Source organism: Drosophila guanche, unplaced genomic scaffold (assembly GCF_900245975.1).
Source record: "Drosophila guanche unplaced genomic scaffold, DGUA_6, whole genome shotgun sequence".
NCBI classification, from domain to species: domain Eukaryota; kingdom Metazoa; phylum Arthropoda; class Insecta; order Diptera; family Drosophilidae; genus Drosophila; species Drosophila guanche.
In genome coordinates, this window is record NW_022995751.1 from 3,468,671 (window position 1) to 3,490,928 (window position 22,258).

General features: G+C 47.3%; 6 protein-coding genes across 12 annotated transcripts in view; 3 read left to right on the top strand and 3 right to left on the bottom strand.

The window, feature by feature from the left end:
• The window catches only part of LOC117587338, a 73,596-nt gene extending 72,064 nt beyond the window's left edge, over window positions 1-1,532 (top strand). For both annotated transcript variants that reach the window (XM_034277977.1, XM_034277976.1), the window contains exon 7: window positions 222-1,532. In XM_034277977.1, the coding sequence (XP_034133868.1) occupies window positions 222-584 (363 nt within the window). In that variant the 3' untranslated portion in view covers window positions 585-1,532. The remainder of the gene's footprint in view (window positions 1-221) is intronic.
• On the bottom strand, window positions 1,419-17,740 carry LOC117587331 (vacuolar protein sorting-associated protein 8 homolog). 2 transcript variants are annotated; one of them, XM_034277963.1, is made up of 4 exons: window positions 17,523-17,740; window positions 15,275-17,443; window positions 13,723-15,187; window positions 1,419-1,438 (listed from the first exon to the last, which is right to left on the bottom strand). In XM_034277963.1, exons 1-3 carry the CDS (start codon window positions 17,622-17,624, stop codon window positions 13,739-13,741), a joined length of 3,720 nt encoding a protein of 1,239 aa, XP_034133854.1. In that variant the 5' UTR covers window positions 17,625-17,740; the 3' UTR covers window positions 1,419-1,438; window positions 13,723-13,738. The 2 variants fall into 2 exon arrangements, with proteins under 2 accessions (XP_034133854.1, XP_034133853.1); XM_034277962.1 differs by lacking the exon at window positions 1,419-1,438 and having other exon boundaries at window positions 13,643-15,187.
• LOC117587332 (zinc finger protein 93-like) lies at window positions 2,006-7,636 on the bottom strand. 3 transcript variants are annotated; one of them, XM_034277964.1, is made up of 9 exons: window positions 7,297-7,636; window positions 6,974-7,111; window positions 4,465-5,316; window positions 4,299-4,409; window positions 3,861-3,941; window positions 3,694-3,804; window positions 3,515-3,637; window positions 3,321-3,458; window positions 2,007-3,265 (listed from the first exon to the last, which is right to left on the bottom strand). In XM_034277964.1, exons 2-9 carry the CDS (start codon window positions 7,109-7,111, stop codon window positions 2,195-2,197), a joined length of 2,625 nt encoding a protein of 874 aa, XP_034133855.1. In that variant the 5' UTR covers window positions 7,297-7,636; the 3' UTR covers window positions 2,007-2,194. The 3 variants fall into 3 exon arrangements, with proteins under 3 accessions (XP_034133856.1, XP_034133855.1, XP_034133858.1); XM_034277965.1 differs by lacking the exons at window positions 3,861-3,941; window positions 6,974-7,111; window positions 7,297-7,636 and adding an exon at window positions 4,181-4,243 and having other exon boundaries at window positions 2,006-3,265; window positions 4,465-5,717; XM_034277967.1 differs by lacking the exons at window positions 2,007-3,265; window positions 3,321-3,458; window positions 3,515-3,637; ... (2 more) ...; window positions 4,299-4,409; window positions 4,465-5,316 and adding an exon at window positions 5,550-6,581 and having other exon boundaries at window positions 6,653-7,111; window positions 7,297-7,452.
• Window positions 7,630-10,148, top strand: LOC117587334 (regulator of MON1-CCZ1 complex). 2 transcript variants are annotated; one of them, XM_034277970.1, is made up of 7 exons: window positions 7,630-7,805; window positions 7,866-8,349; window positions 8,408-8,800; window positions 8,858-9,116; window positions 9,213-9,612; window positions 9,673-9,877; window positions 9,943-10,148. In XM_034277970.1, the coding sequence occupies exons 1-7, from the start codon at window positions 7,698-7,700 to the stop codon at window positions 10,020-10,022; spliced, it is 1,929 nt and encodes a 642-aa protein (XP_034133861.1). In that variant the 5' UTR covers window positions 7,630-7,697; the 3' UTR covers window positions 10,023-10,148. The 2 variants fall into 2 exon arrangements, with proteins under 2 accessions (XP_034133861.1, XP_034133862.1); XM_034277971.1 differs by having other exon boundaries at window positions 8,411-8,800.
• On the bottom strand, window positions 10,627-12,213 carry LOC117587336 (zinc finger protein 93-like). Of its 2 annotated transcripts, none has more exons than XM_034277975.1 (2): window positions 11,745-12,213; window positions 10,627-11,658 (listed from the first exon to the last, which is right to left on the bottom strand). In XM_034277975.1, exons 1-2 carry the CDS (start codon window positions 12,186-12,188, stop codon window positions 10,798-10,800), a joined length of 1,305 nt encoding a protein of 434 aa, XP_034133866.1. In that variant the 5' UTR covers window positions 12,189-12,213; the 3' UTR covers window positions 10,627-10,797. The 2 variants fall into 2 exon arrangements, with proteins under 2 accessions (XP_034133866.1, XP_034133865.1); XM_034277974.1 differs by having other exon boundaries at window positions 11,730-12,213.
• Window positions 17,741-18,087: 347 nt separating the features above from the next.
• LOC117587508 (bifunctional heparan sulfate N-deacetylase/N-sulfotransferase) overlaps window positions 18,088-22,258 on the top strand; it is a 57,901-nt gene continuing 53,730 nt past the window's right edge. The window contains exon 1 of the mRNA XM_034278299.1: window positions 18,088-18,994. The gene's annotated coding sequence lies outside the window, so the exon portion shown is untranslated. The remainder of the gene's footprint in view (window positions 18,995-22,258) is intronic.

Consider the following 22,258-nt stretch of genomic DNA (forward strand, 5'->3'; position numbering starts at 1 on the left):
TGACATCTGAGGAGATCTATCAGCATAAGATCAATCGAAACAATCGAAACAATCGATTCCACGGTTCATATTGAATAAAAAGTGCAGTCTTCGAGCAGAAGCTGTTGAACAATCGAATATTCATCTCACCCCGAACCCCCGAACGACTGTTTGTTTCATCATTCGATCCCCATCTCAACAAAACACTAATCCCGAAATACTTGTCTGTTTCTATTCCAAAGAAATACAATTTCCAGGGCCACGAACAGGACATTCCCATGGTCGTCTCGTCGGCACCGAGCAGTGCCTACTACTCGGATCTGTCCGTGACGGCCATGCCCGGCGGTGGCGGGCCAAGTGGCAGCAATCAGGGTGCCTACGAAATCGTTGGACTGAACGTGATGTCACAGCCGTTGCCAAATTGGGATCACCATGGCGGTGGGGCGAATGCAGGCGGAGCAGGAGGCATTGCCACCACTGGACTGATGCCAGGAGACGCTGTAGCGGCGGCGGCGGTGGCAGCAGCCATGACACAGCGACGAGCACCTCGACTGGCGGCCATCAACGAGACGAGCACCAGCACAGTGCCCTCGGATTATGTCTAAGAGAATAAAGAGATACAGAGAGAGTCGAGGATGTGGAGAAGTGAAAATGAATGTGAAATTGTTCGACGAGCTTAAAAATGTTAATAGGATATAGGCGATATATACCGTTATATACAACCCATAGATCGTAGGAGTATATACGATTTATATAGAACTTATCTAAGGATACGATACCATCTACCATTTACCATTTACCATTTACCATCTACCACTTAGTGCTTAGAAGACAACGACTTGTGTCTTTCGTTTAATGTCTGAATTGTAATCTATAAATGATAAAATATGATATTGAATACGGGAATATATTTATATGAATATACAAGGCGAGAATGTATTATATATCTAGTGTTTATATAGTATCTAAGCAACGATTTAATCGTGGGTGATATTTAGCCTATAATATGCTATATTCTTATGTTCTATATGTACTTTAAAGCGTTTTCTAAAAATGCCAACATTTTTCAGTAGCCTTAAGGACGGCAAACGAAGCGAAAATAGAAGACAGAAACCCGCAAAACCGTAATTTCCCCCCCAACAAAAAAAATATAGGAAAAGATATATACAATATACGAATACAAATACATCAATATTTATACATACACACGACATATTTACAACCATTTAGCTCACAGAAGATACAGATACAAAGAGATCTAACTAACGATCTGTCTATCTAGAAAGAAACATATTTACAACGATTTTAATGCAAAAGATTTCACAATATTTACGCAGCTGAGGGGGAAATGTGGCAGCAGCACAGTGGCACACACACAGACATCATATCATTTACCACAATATTCAATAAACTATATACATAGCTATCTATATACCGATATATACACACACACACACACACACACTCTCTCTCACGAATCACAGACTCACCTTTAGCAGACGTCGCGACGTATTGTATTTTAGTTTTTACGGATAGTAGGATTTCCTCTAATTTAAAAACAAAAATAAAATAAAACGCACGAATTTCCTGTACATTTTTTGTTTTAGTTGAAAATATAATTAAACCATTTAATGCTATTTACATTCTGAATCCCCAAAACAAAGCAAGTGTTTCTATGGTACTCATGCAGAAGATGGGGCAGAAAATGGACGCGTTTTGGTTAGCTTCTTTTTTGGATGGGATGGGATAACAATAAAGAGCTGCATTTAAATTCGTATCATTGGTATTTTGTAACATTTTAACCATTCAATGGATGGACTAGTCATCTTTCGTACTATAATCTTAACAATATATAAAATAAATAAAAAACATTCAGAGAGGTAAGAGTACACATAAGCTGACCCTCGATGTATGTAACTCCTTTCAAAACGTATCGGAATTCAGTTCCAACCATATCTTAATGTTCGTATCACAATTTTGTTTTAACATTTTAACCAATCAATGGATGGACTTAAATAAATAAAAAACCATACACTAAAATGCTACCCTAGAAGTAATACAAGTACCATCGGAATGTTGTCTTTTTAGAGGCAGGTCAACGAACCTTTAAGTAACTCCTTTCATTAGTAGTTTTTCAAAGGTTCTTACTTAATACTTAATCCTATCAATAGACAAAAAAAAAATGCATTTAATTCTAAATTTCAGATGGAAGAACTTAATTTTGAAGCAATTCGCTGCCTACTACGGTAATCGACATGGGCACCACCGAAACCACAGGAACAGGAACTATGGAGACAACAGGAGTTGGTGGTCTCGGCTTGGATCTCTCGTGGATCTTTCGGTGGGAGCGGAGTGTGGCGGGCTGGGTGAAACCCTTGCCACACTCCATGCACTTGTAGTTCCTCTCGCCCGTGTGAATCATCTCGTGATATCGCCTCGTGTGGGACCTCACGAAGGACATGCTGCAATAGCCGCACTGATATTTCCTAACAGCTTCATGGATCGCACGAATGTGCGCTCCCAGATTGGTCGAGCTGTTGCAAACCTTCGAACAGTGCGGGCAGGACCAGGTGCGCTCCAGAGTGTGATGATTGATGTGGACTTTGAGCTCGTGCAGGGTCATCTTCTTCACGCCGCAGTGGGGACACTCGTAGTTCATGATGCCTTTGTGTCGCATCGTATGGTCCAGGAGGTGGTGCCGTTTCCGGAAGCGCAAGGAGCAGCCCGGCTCCTCGCAGGCAAACGGCATTTGTATCTTGTCCTTGTGTGTGTACCGATGATGATTGAGCGTGGCCAGAGTGTGGAATACCTTGCCGCAAAACTCGCAAACGTGCGACTTTGAGGCGGACCCTCTTATATCATGAGCTTTTCGCTGGTGTGTCACCAACGTTGCCTTGTGACGGTATTTCTTGCTGCATCCCTCCTGTTCGCAGATGAACCAATTTACCGTGTGTATCTTCATGTGCTCAGTGCGTTGCTCCCGTCTATTGAAGCTTTCCGCACACCCAGGCTGTTTGCAGGGAAAGAGCAGATGGCCACCATGCTGCTGCTTGTGGATCTGGCAGCGTCTTTCGGAGGCAAATTTCTTGCAGCAGATGTCGCACGTAAAAAAGCGACTGACAAAGTCCTGATTCGCAGAATCTCCTATCACCTCTGCTGCATGTGACTTGGAGGATTCTTCAATCACATCTCCTGTATGTGATTTTTTTTCCTTTGGTATCTGGCTTGAACTTTCGGAACTCTTTCTGGCATCTGTGCTCCCGATCTTCTGTTGCTCTGGTGGGACCTAGGAGACCAGTAAATCTGCATAAATCGCTTCACGCCTATGTGTTCCATCTCACCTCTTCTACTCGTGGATTTATTCCATTTAGATACTTGTTCAAAATTATTCTTTTTAATGAATATGGACCATTTTGATAGACATTTGGGCGCGGTTTGACGCTTTTGGAGATGTCCAGACGATCCTGGTCTGAATTAGCCTAAAATACGAGGGAAATCTGCATAAGACAATGTTTAAATATGGTGTCCAACTCACGTTTTCGGGATCTTTTGGTAGCTTTTCATTAGATTCCTTGTTTTCTTCCGCAGACTTCTTCGTTTCACTTTGAGGACTCTTTTCGCCTTTGGAACGGTTGAGCAATTCCTGCTCTGAAATAGACTAAAATACGAGAAAAGTCTGCATAAATGGATGATTGCTTATGGTTTTCCAGTCACCTTTTCGAGACTTGAGACTTTTGACTTGACTTCTTCCACTGTTTTATTCTTTGCACTCCGATGACGCTTTTCTTCTGAGGATCGCTGGAGAACATCAAGGTCTGAAGGAGCCTAAAAGACAAGATAAATCTGCATTAAACAAAGATCGAATTTGGTTTTCCAGTCACCTTTTCGTGATCTTTTGAAGTCTTTCTTTGGTTTGGTTTCTTGACTTCTTCCACAGTTTTATTCTTTGCACTTCGTGGAGCCTAAAATACGAGAGAAATCTGCATAAATCGATGAACGATTATAAATTCCCAGTCACCTTTTCGGGATCTTTTGGATTCGTCCCATTAGGTTCTTTGTCTACTTTCACAGTTTTCTTCTTTGTATTTCGAGATCGCGTTTCGTCTGAGGAATTATTGATAAAATCCTGTTCTAAAAACGTCTAAAATACGAGAGAAGTCTGAATGTACATATCTATGAACGCTCATGGTATCCCAGTCACCTTTTCGGGATCTTTTGAAGTCTTTTCTGAGAAACGATTGAGAACATCCAGGTCTGTAGGAGCCTATAAATGAGAGGAATCTGAGTAAGCCGATGATCGATCATGGTTTCCCAGTCACCTTTTCAGGATCTTTTGGAGTCTTCCGATTAGATTCCTTGCTCTCTTCCTCAGTTTTCGTCTGTGCACTTCGGGCAGGCCTTTCGTTTGAGGAACGCAACTTTGTATGCACCTAGAAGATCATATAATACGAATAAATTGATGCCCGTTTTGTTTTTCCCACTCACCGTTTGGGGGTTTGGGTTCGTTTCATTTAGTTCCTTATTCTGCCGTGACGTTTGATTACTTCTTTTGGCATCCATAAACTCCAGCAGCTCCAGCTGTGTGGACTCAATGGCTGGCACAGGATTTTTCCATACTATGGATTCACTTGGTGGAGCAGCAATTATCTGTATGGATTCGATGAGGACAGGATTTTGATGTATGGTTGAAAGGGGCGGGTCAGGACTCGGCTGTATCCATAAATTGATGCTGGCTTGTGTTTTCTCATTGAACTGTTGAGGATTTGGATTCGTTTCATTTTGTTTCTTGTTCGGCCATGAACTTTCATGACTCTGTTTGGCACCTGTCCGTTGCAACAGCTCGGGCTGTGTGGATTCTATGGCTGGCATAGGATTTTTCCATAATATGGATTCAGTTGGTTGGGCAGGAATTATCTGTATGGATTCAATGAGGACAGGACTCGAATGTAAGGGTGGAAGGGGCGGCTCAGGAATCTGATGGATGGATGCAAGCAGTGGCACACGACTTGCATGAATGGTTGTAAGGGGTGACCACGGACGTAGCTGTGTGGATTCCATTTGCGGAACAGGACATAGCTGTATGAGTTCAATGGGTAGATCAGGAGCTAGCGCTATGGGTTCAATGGGTGGAGCAGTGCTTTTCCTTGCCATCAGTAGGTCGAATTCGCGTAGAGTCTCATTCACATCCGGGATATCCACACCCACATCCACATCCGCATCCGCATCTGTTTCTTCTTTGAATGCGCGCCATTTGGTGTCTGCTTCTATGCAGAGAGTACGAAATGCGTGGAACTTTTCCAGCTCCTCGTAGCAACCACAGCAAAGGGCACTGGGCAGCGTATACTGCTCCCGCGGATCCACCAACAAATTTGTGCATGCTGTGAACATTGCTGCCACTTTGGGGATCTGCAACAAGTTGTATGCCTCGTCCTCCCATTTGACTCGGCAGCAGCACACGCGACACTTGTCCAATTTATCCATTTACAGGGATCCTTTTTCCCGAGACGCAATTTCATTGAATACCCTGCTGCTTCTTTGCTTTGCTTTTGTTTATGTTTGGCGTTTTGCAATACTGCTTCTGTCGTGCTGCAAAACGTGTTTGCAGTGATTTATTTGGCGAATTTTTCAAATCAAACACCTGTTGTACAACAAATAACACTTAAACGTGACTTAAGCGAACTATAAATATCTCTCTGAAAAAATAAACCTATGAAACCGATGGCTTGGTAGCCTCCTTCCAATCAGAGTTCCATATCTTCACCAAGAGGCGACTGAGCCTGATCCTTTTTATGGACCTTTCGGTGCTGGGACAGGGCCGAAGGCTGGATGAAGCCCATGCCACACACTTCACACTTGCATGTCCGCTCGGCCAAGTGCGTCAACTCGTGATAATTCCGGGTGTTCGGCCTGGTGAAGCTCTTGTCACATTTGCTGCAGGCATAGTTCTTGGCCTGTTCGTGAATTGCGCTTATGTGCATCCTCCTTGTGCCGGTGCTCGTCAACACCTTTGGGCAGTGCGGGCAGGGAAAGGTACGCTCCTTCGTGTGAATGTTCATGTGAGCCCCCAGCTCGCTCTTTGTTGTCTTCTTGCTGCCACAGTGGGGACACGTGAAGTTCCTGATGCCCTTGTGCCGCATCACGTGTTGCCCGAGCAACCGCTTACTGACGAAGCGTTGAGAGCAGCCTGGCTCCTCGCAGGCATGCGGCCTCACCAGCTTGTCCTTGTGTGTGTACAGATGGCCGTTGAGTTCTTTCGCACTTTTCATGACTTTGCCGCAGAACTCACACACATGCAATTTGAGTTTCTTGCCTATGCCATGGACCATGCGTTTATGGAACAGCAGGAGGCTATGCATGAGGTAGCTCCTGTTGCAACTCCCCTGGTCGCACGTGTACCACGTGCCCGAGCCATCGTGTCCCCGCAGATGTACCCTAAGGGCCAGCCATGCACCGAAGCTCTTGTCACAGCCAGGCTCTGTGCAGGGAAAGAGCAGGCGACCATCGTGTACTCGCATGTGCGCTTGCAGGCGACTCTCATCGACAAACCCTTTCGAGCAGATCTCGCACTTGAAGGCCAAAACCGGCTTTTCCTTTGGGAGCACCTGCGCGAACAGGGAATTTAATTTGTTTATATAAATCAGGGATTGACGCTGCTCAATGGACTGCCACTCACCTTTTTTGCCTTTACCTTCGTCCTCTTTTTTGCCTTTTTCTTTGCTTTCTCCTTAGTTTCGTTCTTTAATATTTGGCATGGTTTTTCCCCTCGGATTTGTTCATTGACCAGCACCACCTCGATGTCTTCAATGGGTGGGGAAGGGCTACTCGTGAGCTCCGATGTGGAGAGCGACATGTCGTCTGATTCCATAATTGTATTCGCCGAGTCCCCTTTCTGCAAGCGCCAGTTGGTGTCCGCCTCTATGCAGAGTTTACGGAACGTATGGCACCTCTGCAGCTCCTCGCAGCAGACACAGCACAGCTTGCTGGGCAACAAGTCATCCTCCCGCGGATCCACCAACAAATCTGTGCAGGCGGTGAACATTTCGGCCACTTCGGGCAGTTGCAGCAAGTTGTATGCCTCCTCATTGTAGTCAATGGGGCAGCAACAGATGCGGCATTTCTCCAGTCCATTCATTTTTTTTTTTTTTTTTGAGGTTTTAAGTTACCGCTCTACCCTTAGGTAGAGGGGAATTATTTGGCCACCCGCCTTTCAAGGGGGAAATCGCCACGTCGTAATATGTAACTTGGTTACAGCTTTGCTCCAATACTTACCTGGCGTAGAGGTTATTTTCCCCACGTGCTTGCAGTGTCCCCATTCATTTTTCTTTATAAGCAGATTTTGCATTCAATAAGTTCTTCGGATTGTATATATTTGATGTTTCACAACACTGCAGTCAGATGGAACGAACAGCTGATTATCGATACGCAGAGTAGTTGGAGATGTGCATACTTGTAGTCACTGTGACCATCAAATATTTTCAAAAGAGATTAAGTGCTGATTTTATAAAATATTAATGGGAAACGGGAAAATCATTATGATCAGCTATTTAAATATAACAAATATCTGTGAAAAGATTAGTTGATATTCACGTAAAAGTGACTTTATGATGATGTGACTCACGCTGAACGTGATATACGTCACGGCCATCCACTGAATGTCATCTCTAATGGTGGGCGGCTGAAAACAAGATTTATATTTGAAAATTGTTATTGCAAAAAGAATGGAAAATTCGAATGGAATACATTATATTGAGCTGTCGCGGATTCCCATACGCTTCGATGCCGTCAGCCAGCTAACAAATGTCTTCTTTGATGATTCGAACAAGCAGGCAAGAGCGTTTGTCAGCTACTGGAACTACTCGTAAAATGAATGTCTTGCCTCGTTGCAGATCTTTGCTGTGCGGTCGGGTGGTGCCACTGGGGTTGTCGTCAAGGGCCCTGTCCCCAACGAAGACACGGTTATATCCTTTTGCATGAACGATCGTGGTGGAGCGATTCGTTCGATCAAATTCTCGCCGGATAATCAAATACTGGCTGTGCAGCGAAAAGAGAATGCAGTGGAGTTCATCTGCTTCCAGGGGGAGCAGCCACTGCTGCAGGACATCATCACGCATCAGGTGAAGACGATGATCCATGGCTTCGTGTGGATCCACAACCGGGAAGTGGCCCTGATATCCAACACAGGCGTTGAGGTATACACCGTGTTGCCGGAGAAGCGTCAGGTGCGCTCTGTCAAGTCCCTGAGCATAAGCATCAAGTGGTTCGCCTGGTGCTGCGATGCCAATGTGGCCCTGCTCTGCACCACCGAAGGCAACAGCCTGGTACCCGTTCTGGTCAAGCAGAAAGTCATCACCAAGCTCCCGAAGGTGGACTGTGAGTGCTCCTGGCCACTATACAGCTTTCCAGACTTCTTTAATGACATTTCTATCAGTAGGCAGTCCCAGTCGCGAGGTCCAGGAAAGCAAAGTCACCCTGGGACAAGTGTATGGCGTCCTGACTGTGCTCATACTCCAGTCGAACAGCACAACGGGCTTGATGGAAGTGGAGGTGCATCTGTTGAACGGTCCAGGACTGGCTCCACGAAAATGCCATGTGCTGCGCCTCAGCCTCGTTGGGCGCTTTGCCATCAATACGGTGGACAATCTGATTGTGGTGCATCATCAGGCCACTGGGACATCGCTGCTCTTCGATATATCCCTCACGGGCGAGGTCATTCAGGACATCACATACCATGCTCCCGTTACAACGGGTCGTTCCATCAAACCCTTTGGTCTGAAGCTTCCCTCGCTTTCGCCCGATGGACAAATCCTCCAATGCGAGCTGTGTAGGTACATTCGCTGCCCATTATAATGTGTAATCTGATGTCGTAAATACCTTGCAGACTCCACCCATTGGGTGCTGTTCCAGCCAAATATCGTGATCGACGCAAAGCTAGGATGCATGTGGTACCTGAATCTGTGCATTGATCCGCTGTGTAATCTGATCTCCGATCGCATACGTCTAACAGAGTTCTTGCTGCAGCGAAGCAGTGGCAAGCAGGTTCTGCTGAAGGTCCTGGGACAGCTGGTGGACGATCAATACAAGGGCACGCTGCTGCCCGTCCTGGAGACCATTTTCAGCAGGATAAACAAGATTTATGCGTAGGTTAAAGCTCTTCGATAGTCTCTCTCTCTCTCTCTCTCTCTGCTGGTATACCCTCTAGCTGACATCATCTTGGCACCACCAACTCTTTTTAGCTCCTGGGTGCAGTTGGAGCTGCAGAATCAAACGGCACAGCCCTCGAATATAAAGACAACTACGGTGAAGCACTCCTCACCGCCCATTGTCCTCATCGAGCAGCTGGATATGGTGCAGATATTCCAGAGGATAGCGAAGAGGCCCTACACCGAGACCATTTTGATGCTGTACCTACAATCGCTGAGTAAATTCAACATTGCCGCCCAGGAGGAGCTCTCCAAGATGATCATCAGCGAGCTGATCCACAATCACAGCTTCGATACACTGCGTCGTCTCGTTAGCTATTCCATGCTGCTGGAATCCAAGGCGGTGGCTTGCTTTCTGCTCTCCCATTCCGATGTTAATACGGCCATCTCCCAGGTGGCCATCGACATGCTGGGCAAGATTCAGGCGTATGAGGTAAGCCACTGTCTATCCCTGATATCCTCTGTTCTCTGCCAAGTGCGTTCTTCTTTTCAGATCATCGTTGAGGTGATGTTGGGGCAGGGCAAAGTGATTGATGCCTTACGTTTGGCCAAGAACTCTTTGGGCCTTGATAAAGTCCCGGCTCGCAAATTCCTCGAGGCTGCCCATAAGACCAGAGATGATTTAATATTTCACAGTGTTTTCCGGTTCTTTCAGATGAGAAATCTAAAATTGTATGAGACTCTGGCTTTTCCCAAAGGTAAGTGGAGATTTCAACGTTTCAATTTCTGCATCTATTATTAAATATCTCTTCTGGATGAGCAGCGGAACAGTGCACGGAGTTTATACAGCATTATAATGGCACTTTTCCCACGGACAACTCCCTGAGGCCTCAAATAATTTGAGGAACTGAATGAGAGACGTGATTTGAGAAAATTCATAAATCTTTTTCAGAATCGTAGTGCAATGTGGAGTATATTTGGATATGGTTTTATATGCATAGTCCTTAAATATATACTTCTTTAAGGGTATTTTTCTCCAGTCTTTGACGAGCCACACTGCCAGAGAGTGAGAGAGAGGAGTGCGCACGCAGCAACAGTCGATTTGTTATCGAATTTGTTCATTTGTGTGTGTTGTCTGTGTTCTGATTTTGTACCTGCTTCAAATAACGACGCAATGATTTTGTTTGAGCTTACCTATTTTTTGGTCTCTTTGTTTCCAGTCTCAAAGTTTGGATCCATCGAGATGAACATTTTCAAACAAAATTTCGATTTTCATACAAATTCGAAGCGATACCATTTTATATATAAATAGACCAGAACTCCGAAGATACTTTGTGTACTCCCCGCTTTGCTCTCCATCACACAAAGATTCTTGGTTTTTTGAAGCGACTTTTTGTGTTCCCTTCCATCGGCTCCCTTCTATTAAGAATAGGTCCACGCCATGCAATTTCATTGAATATCCTGCAGCTTCTTTGCTTTGCTTTTGTTTGTGTTTGGCGTTTTGCAATACTGCTTCTGTCGTGCTGCAAAACGTGTTTGCAGTGATTTATTTGGCGAATTTTTCAAATCAAACACCTGTTGTAATACACATAATATTTAAACGTGACTTAAGCGAACTATAAATATCTCTCTGAAAAAATAAACCTATGAAACCGATGGCTGGGTAGCCTCCTTCCAATCAGAGTTCCATATCTTTACCAAGAGGCGACTGAGCCTGATCCTTTTTATGGACCTTTCGGTGCTGGGACAGGCTCGAAGGCTGGTTGAAACCCTTCCCGCACACTTCACACTTGCATGTCCGCTCGCCCAAGTGCGTCAACTCGTGATAATTCCGCGTGTTCGGCCTGGCGAATCTCTTGTCACATTTGCTGCAGGCATAGTTCTTGGCCTGTTCGTGAATTGCGCTTATGTGCATCTTCCTTGTGCCGGTGCTCGTCAACACCTTTGGGCAGTGCGGGCAGGGAAAGGTACGCTCCTTCGTGTGAATATTAATGTGAACCTTCAGCCCGCGCTTTGTTGTCTTCTTGAGGCCACAGTGGGGACACGAGAAGTTCTTGATGCCCTTGTGCCGCAACACGTGTTCCTCGAGTATCGCCTTACTGTGGAAACGTTGAGAGCAGCCTGGCTCCTCGCAGGCATATTGCCTCTCCATCTTGTCCTTGTGTGTGTACAGATGGATTTCGAGGTCTTTCGCACTTTTCATGACTTTGCCGCAGAACTCACACACATGCAATTTGAGTTTCTTGCCTATGCCATGGACTTTGCGTTTGTGGAGCGCCAGGTTGTATTTGGAGAGGTAGCTCCTGCTGCAGCTCTCCTGGTCGCACGTGTACCACGTGCCCGAGCCGTCGTGCCCCCGCAGATGTACCCTAAGGGCCAGCCATGCACCGAAGCTCTTGTCACAGCCAGGCTCTGTGCAGGGAAAGAGCAGGCGACCATCGTGTACTCGCATGTGCGCTTGCAGGCGACTCTCATCGACAAACCCTTTCGAGCAGATCTCGCACTTGAAGGCCAAAACCGGCTTTTCCTTTGGGGGCACCTGAGCGAACAGGGAATTTAATTTGTTTATATAAATCAGGGATTGACGCTGCTCAATGGACTCCCACTCACCTTTTTTGCCTTTACCTTCGTCCTCTTTTTTGCCTTTTTCTTTGCTTTCTCCTTAGTTTCGTTCTTTAATATTTGGCGTGGTTTTTCCCCTCGGATTTGTTCATCGACCAGCACCACCTCGATGTCTTCAATGGGTGGGGAAGGGCTACTCGTGAGCTCCGATGTGGAGAGCGACATGTCGTCTGATTCCATAATTGTATTCGCCGAGTCCCCTTTCTGCAAGCGCCAGTTGGTGTCCGCCTCTATGCAGAGTTTACGGAACGTATGGCACCTCTGCAGCTCCTCGCAGCAGACACAGCACAGCTTGCTGGGCAACAAGTCATCCTCCCGCGGATCCACCAACAAATCTGTGCAGGCGGTGAACATTTCGGCCACTTCGGGCAGTTGCAGCAAGTTGTATGCCTCCTCATTGTAGTCAATGGAGCAGCAACAGATGCGGCATTTCTCCAGTCCATTCATTTTTCTTTATAAGCAGATTTTGCATTCAATAAGTTCTTCGGATTGTATATATTTGATGTTTCACAACACTGCAGTCAGATGGAACGAACAGCTGATTATCGATACGCAGAGTAGTTGGAGATGTGCATACTTGTAGTCACTGTGACCATCAAATATTTTCAAAAGAGATTAAGTGCTGATTTTATAAAATATTAATGGGAAACGGGAAAATCATTATGATCAGCTATTTAAATATAACAAATATCTGTGAAAAGATTAGTTGATATTCACGTAAAAGTGACTTTATGATGATGTGACTCACGCTGAACGTGATATACGTCACGGCCATCCACTGAATGTCATCGCTAATCTCTAAATAAGGTTTATATTTGAAAATTGAAAATCCGCTGTCGCGGATTCCCATACGCTTCGATGCAGTCAGCCAGCTAACGAACGTCTTCTTCGATCTTCGCCGTAAAGATGTGCCAGCTTAAGCACATCTAATGTCTTATCCACACCAATTTTGGCTAGAGGAAGCTTGTCCGAGTAAAGGTACTCGAGGATTGTCATGAAAGCCTCCAGCGGCACCTCCTTGGAGCTGAATTTCATGTTTCTTTGACTCGGCCATGTCCCCGTAGAGCATGGCTCGAAAGTACTCACAGCGCGCCGCCACAACGAGACGATGGGCCGGAAGCCGCTGATCCTCCACCAGGAAAGCTACGTCCGAATAAAGATCGTTCATGAAAAGACGGCCCATGTAAATGGCGATGGTGTGAATGCCGTCGGTATTGTTATCCTGGGTGCTCATTTTCTGGCTGATTTATTTTATTTGTTTTCTAAAGCAATTTGTGCGCACAGTTTTGTGAGCCCCTGAATAGATTGATCCATGGTATATCGACCTATCGATATATTGTAACTAATCATCGGAAAAATTTATATATTTGAATAGCTATTTAAACTGTTCAGGTGAATTTCCGTAATAGTGGCTGTTATTGTTATGTATATGTACCATGTGCGTTCTTTGGAGCTGTTTGTACGTACAAGAGAGCCATGGCATGCAATGACATGACGCTACCGAACACAATGATTGATTTAATATTGAACTTACCTAGCTGTCGCCTAGTCTACCGCCAGGTTTGAGATCTGAGAAAAGAAGAATGGAATATTCAGAAAAATCGAGGTCCAATCGAACGAATTTGAGTGTGAGAATATACTAATAACAATACTCATGTATGATGGGATGATGGATGCTCTTCTCAACATGAACCTTTAATGAACAGGGATCGCGACGATACATTTGTGCCAGTGTTGACAAGGGTTCCATAGCTCACCCGCACAGCTGATTCAAAGTATTAAATGCCCTTTCGCTCGCACTTCCCGTTTTTCGGTCACAATGCTTGCGCATATTTTTCTAGCCGTTAAAATTGTTCTTAAATGACTCCGAACCAGCGGCACTCCCGTAAAACGCACCAGACTATCATGCAAATTTATTTACTTACACATCGATATATCGGATATGGAAAAACATTAAATACATAGAGGACATGGACATGGAGAGGGGAAATACAGTGCTAACAGAAACGTCTGGGCGGTGCCTTCAGCTGCAGTGCACCCATCTCCATGGCAGAAGATTGGGAAAACAGGCGACGATTGGCTTTTGGCAGACACAGGCAGCTGCTACTCTGTCCGTCAACTCCTAGTGGAATATTCGCATAGCAACGCGGACACTCCTCCTCTGGCACTTGGGGGCACTCCGCCAGACAGTCCTCGTGCAAGGCATGACCACAGCAGCCCATCACGAGGAACTGTGTCTGATTGCTCAGCCGCTGGCGGCAGATGCAGCATTTGGTGCTGGTTATCCACAGGCCGCGCCGTGCCACACGCTGCTGCCTCGCGAATTGCACGTGCAAGTTCTGGCAAAGAGCATCTGCGGCAGTGCGCAGGGCCTCCGTTTGATGCCGCGAGCTGTCCAGCATTCCCATCAGCAGATCCTTGATGTCCCCAAAGCTGCTGTTCACATTGTGGGGCGTGTTCATGATCAGCTGCACGAGATTGTGCAGATCGATGTGCTGCGAGGCCTCGTGCAGCATGGCCTTGGTGATGGCCTGCAGCTCCTGGTGGGGAAGAATGTATTGCAGCAGTGTGAACCAGCAGCGCTCCAGCTCCTGCGGCGGCAGTTTCTCAACGGACCGTGAGAGCAGAGCCGAGATCTGTTGCGCCTCCTTCACCGCCTGCTCGCCTGCCGCCGCCCGCAGCATATCCATGGAGAGCTCAAAGGCTTTCGCGTAGCTCTCCTGCTTCTCGTAGAGGTAGATCACAGCTCGATTTAGTCGATGGCGCTTTGATATGGCAATGGCTTGCTCCAGGCGATAGCCGCAGTTGGTGGCCAGGAAGTGCTCCACTGCCGCGGTTGTTTCCAGTTTGCAAAACAGTTCCAGCAGCAGCTCCATCTGTTCCGCCTCCAGCTCGCACTGGCGCTCGTTCAAGCACTTTAGGAAGCAGAAGAGAAGAGCTTCCTCCTCCAGCAGGGACTCCAGCAGCTGCATTATCCTCTCCGGATAGTGCAGCGCCAGCAGGCGCGTTGTTTCCTTTGCATTGATCGTCAGCAGCTGTCGCAGATGTTGCTTCAACTGCGGATAAATGCATCGCCCAGGCACAGACACATGTCGCTCCATGTACGCGAACATTGTCTCGTGCCTGGACTCATTCTGGATGTAGCAGTCCAAGATGTTTTCGTAGCGCTGCAGCTTCTCCAGGAGATACTCCACCACATAGTAGCAGCGTGCCCGTTCCGCCAGAGCCAGCTGCTCCTCGTCGCTGCTGATGTCCGCCAGGCAATTGCTCGACAACAGCTCATGCCAGGCGCTCTCCCGCTCCGAATGCTGGCGACTGCTCTCATGCTCGATGTGTTCCTGCGCCAAGTGGCTGAGGACGCGCTGCAACAGCTGCCTGTCCCGTGGCAGGCACTGCATCGAGATCTGTTGGGCAATAAAGTTCAACAGGCAGCCAATTTCCGCCCACTAGAAAGCGACATGGAAAAGAGTTTGGAAGCGATAAGTGGAAAGTGGAAAGTGCAAAGTGGCGAATGGTGAATAACGAGCTCTTACTGCGGCATTTTCGGGCGTCATGATCTCGAGCAGCAAATAAATGATCCTCTTGCGATGGGACAAGCCCAGCTCGTTGCTGAATTCGCGCTCCTGAAAGGCCAGCGAGATGACATTGAGGGTCTCGCGCGTATCGAACTTCAAGAGTGCCCGCAGATAGGGATACGGCAGCTCCTCTTCCTCCCGGCCGGCCTTGGAATGTTGCGAGGTGAGACACCTCAAGACATCGTGCTTCACCTGCTGCACCTGCTCCGCGGGTATGTCCCCCGTGGGATAGCCCCTGCCAGCGAGGCAACTGGAAACGTACACCAGCAGGCAGTTGCCCAAATCCGTCTCCTGTGGCGTGACCAGCGGCAGGAGCTCCGTCAGCGCTGCCGTATAGTCGCCGAGCGCCTGTGTGTTGAGGTAGATCTGTGCACGGTACAAGCGATGCCGCTTCACTGCCTTCAGCACCTGATTGAGATCGAGGCACATCCAATCCAGTTTCAGGATGAGCTTCTCCAGCTTGGCGGGCGAGCGCTCCAGCCAGTAGTCAACCAGGGCCTGGGATATCAACGGATTGACGCTCTGAATGGTCTCCCTTTCGATGTGCTCCGATATGTGCTGCAGAAAGAGCTCCCTGCTGTTGCCCTGCAGCTTCTCCCAGAGCTGTGTCCACAGCAGCTCCAGCTCCCCGATGGTGATCAAGCAATTGACTATTGATCCCAGGCAGTAGTCGGGGGCACGCGCAGAGTTGGCAATGTATTCCCTGAACAGCATTATGATGCGTTCCTTCGCTTGGGCACGCTTCCGCGGACGATCCACGGAGGCAACGTAGCCATCGAGGGCCAGTTGGCAGGCCTCCTGCCACCGATGATGCTTCACCAAGTAGCTAATCCGCTCCGACCACGTACGCACGCCAATGATGTGCAGCGAATGGGCGCCCAGCACATACAACTGGGTGCCACGCGACACCACAGAGTTGTAGCAGGCATTGCTGCCTGCCAGAGCGAACGCGGGCGAAACATTGCCACCCGTGGCCAGTCCCTTGAACTGCGCCGAGCCGTAAACGAGTCCCGCATTGGCCATATCCATGCACTCGAGCTCCTTGCTGGAGCGCACATCCACCAGATGCAGGATCTCCGAGGTGTCCAGCGATGCCACGCACTTGGGTCCGAGCCAGTGGGCGGAGAGGAGGCTGCCATGGAGCTGTACATGCCGCAGGTAGAGCAGCGTGATCCTTCCATTCGACACGAAGAGCTGGTGGAAGAAGAGCTGATTGCCGCGGCCCACAACGATGACGGGATCCACGGAGCGCGAGGTGTCTGCCGCCTGGATGAGCACCAGGTGCCAGGCGAGGAGTGGCAGGCAGTCGGGTGGACCCTGCAGCACATGATATTTGATCACACGAAGACGCGGGCGCACAGTGACGATAAAGTACTTGGAGAGCGTTGCCAGCGCCACAATGCAGTACTGATCGAGCTCGTGCCGCCCCTGCGAGTCCATGATGAGCGGCTCCACGGCACATACCTCGCCCCTTGCGCCCGAGAAGAGGCAGCGCGAGCTGCAGCCACGGATGCCCAGCTTTCGGGTGAAACTCAGCGACCACACAGATCCTCCCGCATCCGCACAGAGCGCCAGGGAGGAGCGCGAGGTCCACTTTACGTGCAGCACTCCAGTGTTTGGGGTTATCACATCGAAAAGCTCTCGCAGGACATCCCCTGAGTGCGTGTCCAGCATGGCGACCAGTCCGCGGGCATATCCTGCCAGCAGCCTCGTGGAATCCGCGTTGAAGGCGAGGCTGGAGACCGCTCCGTGGCCGTGCTTGTCCTGGTGGGCCCAGCGCAGCGTCTGGGTCACATCGAAGTTCAGGATGTGGCCATGGGATGTGCCCACAGCTATGTAGGCGGCCACGGCACAGGCGCTGGCCGCCCCCGCGTTCACTCGCTCCCCTGCGGATGTCAGCTGTGCGGAAATGCCATGCAGCAGGGTGTATCTCATGATCGAGCCCCCGCCGCTGCGACCGTCGCCGCGGAGGGCGCTATCCTCCCCTATCGAGGGGGTGGGAGTGGCATGCTGCACCGGCACCCCCAGCTCTGAGGCAACGTCCGAATCGGCCTCAAATTCGCTGAGCACCGCCTCCAGGGTGGGCAGGACATCGGTGGGCGGAATGGCAAACTCTGCATCGTCCAGCTGTTGGGTGTCATTAATATGTGTTCAGTTGAATTACGTTTCCTTTCGGCTTTTTTCAATGGAGTGAAAAACTACTCACGTCCTCAAAGTCGAGTTGCAATGATTCGGCCAGCAGGCTGTCGGTGGAGCCGCGATCCGACTCCAGCAGCGACTGCAGTGAAGGTGCCTTCAACTCGGACATTCTGCACCCTCCGCTACGTGGCGTAATAATTGCTGTATGTTATTATAGTTGATAATTATTTGGTGTTTTTTCGGAATGAATTATTTTTACGCCCACTGAGAGCGGACTAGTGCTGGTAAGCGTCGGCAGTTGGGAGCTGTCAACTTGGTGCAGAAAAGTATTTTGGTATTTTTTATGATATTCTACCAAGTATCGTACAAAAGCATCGAAAAGCATCGTCTCCGGTGTACAACAAAATATTGTCGATTTGCTCCGAATTTAGGATAGTCGTTTTTTTTTATAATACCCACATAGTTTATCGACTCATTATAAACTCATTCATGATACGCAAAAATGAGCAAGTTGAGATCGTTCAAAACAAGACAAATTGGTCACCCGTTCGTTACGGTATATTTTGAAAATGAGATGGTAAATTTCGGTATATCTTTGATGGTTGCACGGTATGTCTCGTCGATAAGTCCACAGTCACACTAATGTCGAAACACCAAACAAAATCGGGCATGTCGCGGAAATGTGTGAATTAAATAAACGAACGCGAGCGTGCATAGCGTGCTGCTACAACAATTCGATGCTGAGCTGAGCGTTGTGCTAATCGGTCAGCCTTATCAACAAAGAGTCACCGCGGGGATCAAAGGCGCAACGACCGTGGAAATTTCGATTTTTGCCTGCGACGCTGCTGATTTTCTGAGGCAAAATTTAGCCCAATTACCGCGCAATGTTCGAAAAATAATTACAATATTCGTTAAGGTTTGTGCGCGATTGAATGATTATAAATAAGTTTTGTTTATTTCCGTGTGGTACGCGGCAGCAGCTCTACGGCAGAGGTAGAGGCAGCAGCGCGGCAGGCGATTGATTGCCAATTTTTCGTTTTGTTTCTCTCTCTCTGGCACGTTTCATTCACCAGAACGTTTGTGTGTTTGTGCGTGTGTGGGTGACGTAAACAAATGCAAAAAGCGAAAAAGTGTGTGCAAGAATTCGAAAAATGCGCTTGTCGATTCCCGTGCCAAATAGCAACAAAAACAACAAAAGCAGCAGCAGCAACAAACAACCGTAATTCCAGTGTTTGGTAGCAGCAGCGGAAGCAGCGCAATTGACATAACTCTTTATTTTTGTGCTTTGTGTTCTCTGCGACTCTGTTTTGTGCCTCACATTCGTTGCATTTACCAGCTGTGCGAATCTGCAGTGGTAGTGGTGCGCCTGCTCCCGTACATGTGTGTGCGCGCAACACGTTTGTGTCTGTGCTGCTGCATGCGTAGGCGAGAGAGCCCATAGTAGCATAGAGAGGAGTTGTTCTGCTGCGTAAGCGAAGCGAAGCCGGCGTCGCCGTCGCCGTCGCCGTCGACAGCGTCCGTGCGTCACAGATGCGACAGGTAAGAAGAAGAGGCAGCAGAGGCTTGCCCAATTTTCCTTCTCCCCCACCTTCTATTTCCCCTTGAAATTTACATAGTTAATTACTTACCTAACACAAGTGCTGTGCTCCGCATATGAGGCTGTAACAGTAACTGTGCGGCTGCTCTGAATTTTCGAGTATACGCATACGAATATGTAGAGATACATTTAGTAGATATGAAGCTTATCAATTAGTGGCCGGCGACGGGCGGTAACGACAGCGGCTCGTTCTTTGGCAGGTAATTTTCCACACGCAGCGCAGGCACTGCACCGCACCGCACCGCACCGCACCACAGCCGCATGCCATCGATTCTTTTGTTTTCGTCTGTCAGTTTATTTGGGATTCTGTGGAAGTGATTTTTCTGTAATTAGAGTGATGCCTTGGGTAGGAATTACTGTAGAGAAGCGATCGCTACGGCCTACGAAGGCTTCTCTTGCGGCATTTCGCTAGTTCCAAAAACGTGCTGAGAAGCAAGTGTATATGGTATGGGAAACTCTATCTCAATACTTCTTCAAACGATTGTCTCTTAGCATTTCAAATAAGATTTGTAGTAAGGTGCAACTAATTAAGATTTCACTGCGTTGCATAGTTTGTACCTTGGCTTAGCTGTTGCTATACTATGTTTTTATATTGGAGATGTAATCCCCATTTCATAGACTCGTACTACCTCGTGTGGGGCAGCTGACAGATGAACGATCGTTCTGGCTCCCATAAGAATATTAATGATTGATCTGCAAGGGTATGTCATGCTTCGGTTACTGTAAAGCTTACCCTCCTTTTTCTTTACCTTCCTTTTTCGTTCCTCTTTCGTCACACGTTTCGCTGGCGTCGTCGTCGGCCCCTAACTTGTCATGGAACTTGGTCCAGCTGAAGGGGCAGGGACATGGGGCTGGCTGGACTTCGGACATCAGTTGCTAGCCGCCGTCGCCGGTCGCGCTAGTTTTTCCACATTTGTCGGAAATACCCTTACGCAGAAACAGAGAGAGAAAAAGATTGAAAGAGTCCCATGGGTATGGTGGGACGTTTGTAAGGGAACGTAAAGGTTAAATTTTAATGTTCGATGGTGTTGTTAAAGTTCTCTAAATATGAGAATTCTCGTAGATTTTCATCGGATTTTACAAAATTTCTCTGATGTATCGATCTTTAAACGAAAATTTCCTTCATTCTTGAACGATGAAATCATTAAATATTATCTTCTATTCAATGAAACATTATTTATTTGTTGTTTTGACTGTTTTCCAAAGCAAACGAAAGCGGGCGTGAGAGTGAGAGAGCATTCCGTATTTGTTGTGCTTCCCCTTTCCCCCTAATCATTCTTGTTTATTATTATTCCCCATGCTCTTTGTTCCTCTTTTCTTAGCCGTCTGCTCTGTCTCCCTTGCTCTGTGTTTGTCGTTCATGGTCAGAAAATTTATTGGTCAACATTTTATCTTTGGGCCCAGACCCCCGTCGAACGGGCAACGGACAGCGGGCAACCGGCGGCACCCACGTAGAGCAGAGCTCTAGATTCTAGCCAACCACTGGCGACTCCTTTCCCATCGTGCAACTTGTTTGCTTCTCCCTCCATTCTGCTGCCCTCTCCATCTATCTCTCTCTCTCTCTCTCTCTTTGTTGAGGGAACACACGCCCACACCCATGGAGGAAACTTAACGCTTCAACACGCCAAAGATTTTCTCCCGAAATCCATCCCCACGTCCATAGAAAAATTTGGAAACGGTGTGGCATGTGGCATTTTGGGGGAAAAAAACACACAAATATTTTCAACATAAGTTATGTGCATTTTTTGCGCTCTCTTTGCGTATGAAAAGTTTATGGGAAATATCTTAATTTTTATAGACCTCATGACTGCGACCCCCTCCCATAAATTATCGGAGAGGAACGGAATGCCATCCGCTTTTCCGTGTGTTTTTTACTCAGCTTTTTTTCCGGCATTTCTCGGGGCGCATACTTTACGTGACTTTCTGCCTCTGTTTATCTTTCGGCGATTGTTTATCTGAGTTGCCGCCTCACAGATACAATATTTTTTTTTCGGGACATGTGCCGCCTCGCTGTCCCGTAGCTGCTTGGACAGTGCTGCCGCTTGTGGCAGCAGTGGCATCCACATACAACAAATTGGCAATTGCTGTGGAATGGTCGCCAAAAACGTTGCAGCTGCCTTTTCCTTTGCTTTTGGTCAGGGCCGAAGAAGAATAAGAAGAAGAAGGGGATTTGCAGACGTTAACCCTTTGTTGCCCACATGATAAACGATAGCTTGTTAATAAATCAAATGGAAAATTCCAGGCCTCTGTGTGTAAAAAGAGGAAAAAGTAGTTACAAGTCTTTCGCTCAGTCTCTTTCTCTTATACACTGACAGAAAACTATATTTTCAACACAGAAAATTAAAAAGTCTCCCAATAAATGGAACATTTTCTGTATTACGAACGGGAAGATCTCAATGGCCTATTAGTGCTTCTTGCATATGCCTTCCCCAATAAAGCCCTTTGCTTTGCTCAGTGTAAAGTTTGTTTCCTCCCTAGGACGCGCAGCAGCGCAGGATACACTCGTATTTCATATGCCTTTGGGTGGATTTATGAAGTGCGCCCAGTTGCCTGGAGGAGGCAGAGTCCTTAACTGTTGAAGCTACAGCTTCGTGCTTCTTGCCCCGCCAGCTCCTGCCTTTGCGGCATTCTAATAATTTTTTATTGTTGTCGCTTAAGTGGCCCATTGTACAGCTGGCAACATATTGTGAGCCTGCAACATGCTTCTGCCACTTGATAAATGCTACGCTTTTTGTTTGATTTTGGGGCTGAAAGCAAACCATCAAACCAGTTGTCCAATTTGCTTTTTGCATTTTATAGAATGGAGAGAGAGTGAGGACTGCAGTGGCTCTTTGATTTAATAATTTTATAATTAGACGCTCTGATTAGTGGATGGATGGGTTGGAGAAACTGGAATAACTGCTTCTGGGGAGAAAGAATTTACACGATGGAGCGAGCGCGTAAGATTTGATCATTGATTTGTGCTAAATATAGTTGAATGAGGAATTCATGTGCTGCTCCAATGGCGAACGGAAATTGATTTACCTAAAGGTTAAAGCTAGAGACAATTGTCTAAATTTGCATTAGAGATCTGAGTTTTATTTTAGAGCAGAAATCAATGAAATTTTAAAGATTCTTCCTTTAAAGACTCTTCTTCTGACTTTTTTAAGCTCTGATCCTAGGAACTCTACGGTCTGGGGTTCATTCTTCATGGATTTCATATTCCC

Bases quoted from the DNA above. Each gene is read 5' to 3' on its own strand.
- LOC117587332 (XM_034277964.1), bottom strand. From the start codon at position 7,111: ATGAATGGACTGGAGAAATGCCGCATCTGTTGCTGCCCCATTGACTAC. The intron at 3,942-4,298 runs GTGACTGGGAAA...CTCGTATTTTAG, and splicing joins CTCCAAAAGATCCTGAAAAG to GCTCCACGAAGTGCAAAGAA. The intron at 3,266-3,320 runs GTGAGATGGAAC...CTGGTCTCCTAG, and splicing joins TAAATCCACGAGTAGAAGAG to GTCCCACCAGAGCAACAGAA.
- LOC117587334 (XM_034277970.1), top strand. From the start codon at position 7,698: ATGGAAAATTCGAATGGAATACATTATATTGAGCTGTCGCGGATTCCC. The intron at 7,806-7,865 runs GCAAGAGCGTTT...GCCTCGTTGCAG, and splicing joins TTGATGATTCGAACAAGCAG to ATCTTTGCTGTGCGGTCGGG. The intron at 8,350-8,407 runs GTGAGTGCTCCT...CATTTCTATCAG, and splicing joins CAAGCTCCCGAAGGTGGACT to TAGGCAGTCCCAGTCGCGAG.
- LOC117587336 (XM_034277974.1), bottom strand. From the start codon at position 12,188: ATGAATGGACTGGAGAAATGCCGCATCTGTTGCTGCTCCATTGACTAC. The intron at 11,659-11,729 runs GTGAGTGGGAGT...CTGTTCGCTCAG, and splicing joins CGAAGGTAAAGGCAAAAAAG to GTGCCCCCAAAGGAAAAGCC.
- LOC117587331 (XM_034277963.1), bottom strand. From the start codon at position 17,624: ATGTCCGAGTTGAAGGCACCTTCACTGCAGTCGCTGCTGGAGTCGGAT. The intron at 17,444-17,522 runs GTGAGTAGTTTT...GACACCCAACAG, and splicing joins TGCAACTCGACTTTGAGGAC to CTGGACGATGCAGAGTTTGC. The intron at 15,188-15,274 runs GTAAGAGCTCGT...GTCGCTTTCTAG, and splicing joins TGACGCCCGAAAATGCCGCA to TGGGCGGAAATTGGCTGCCT.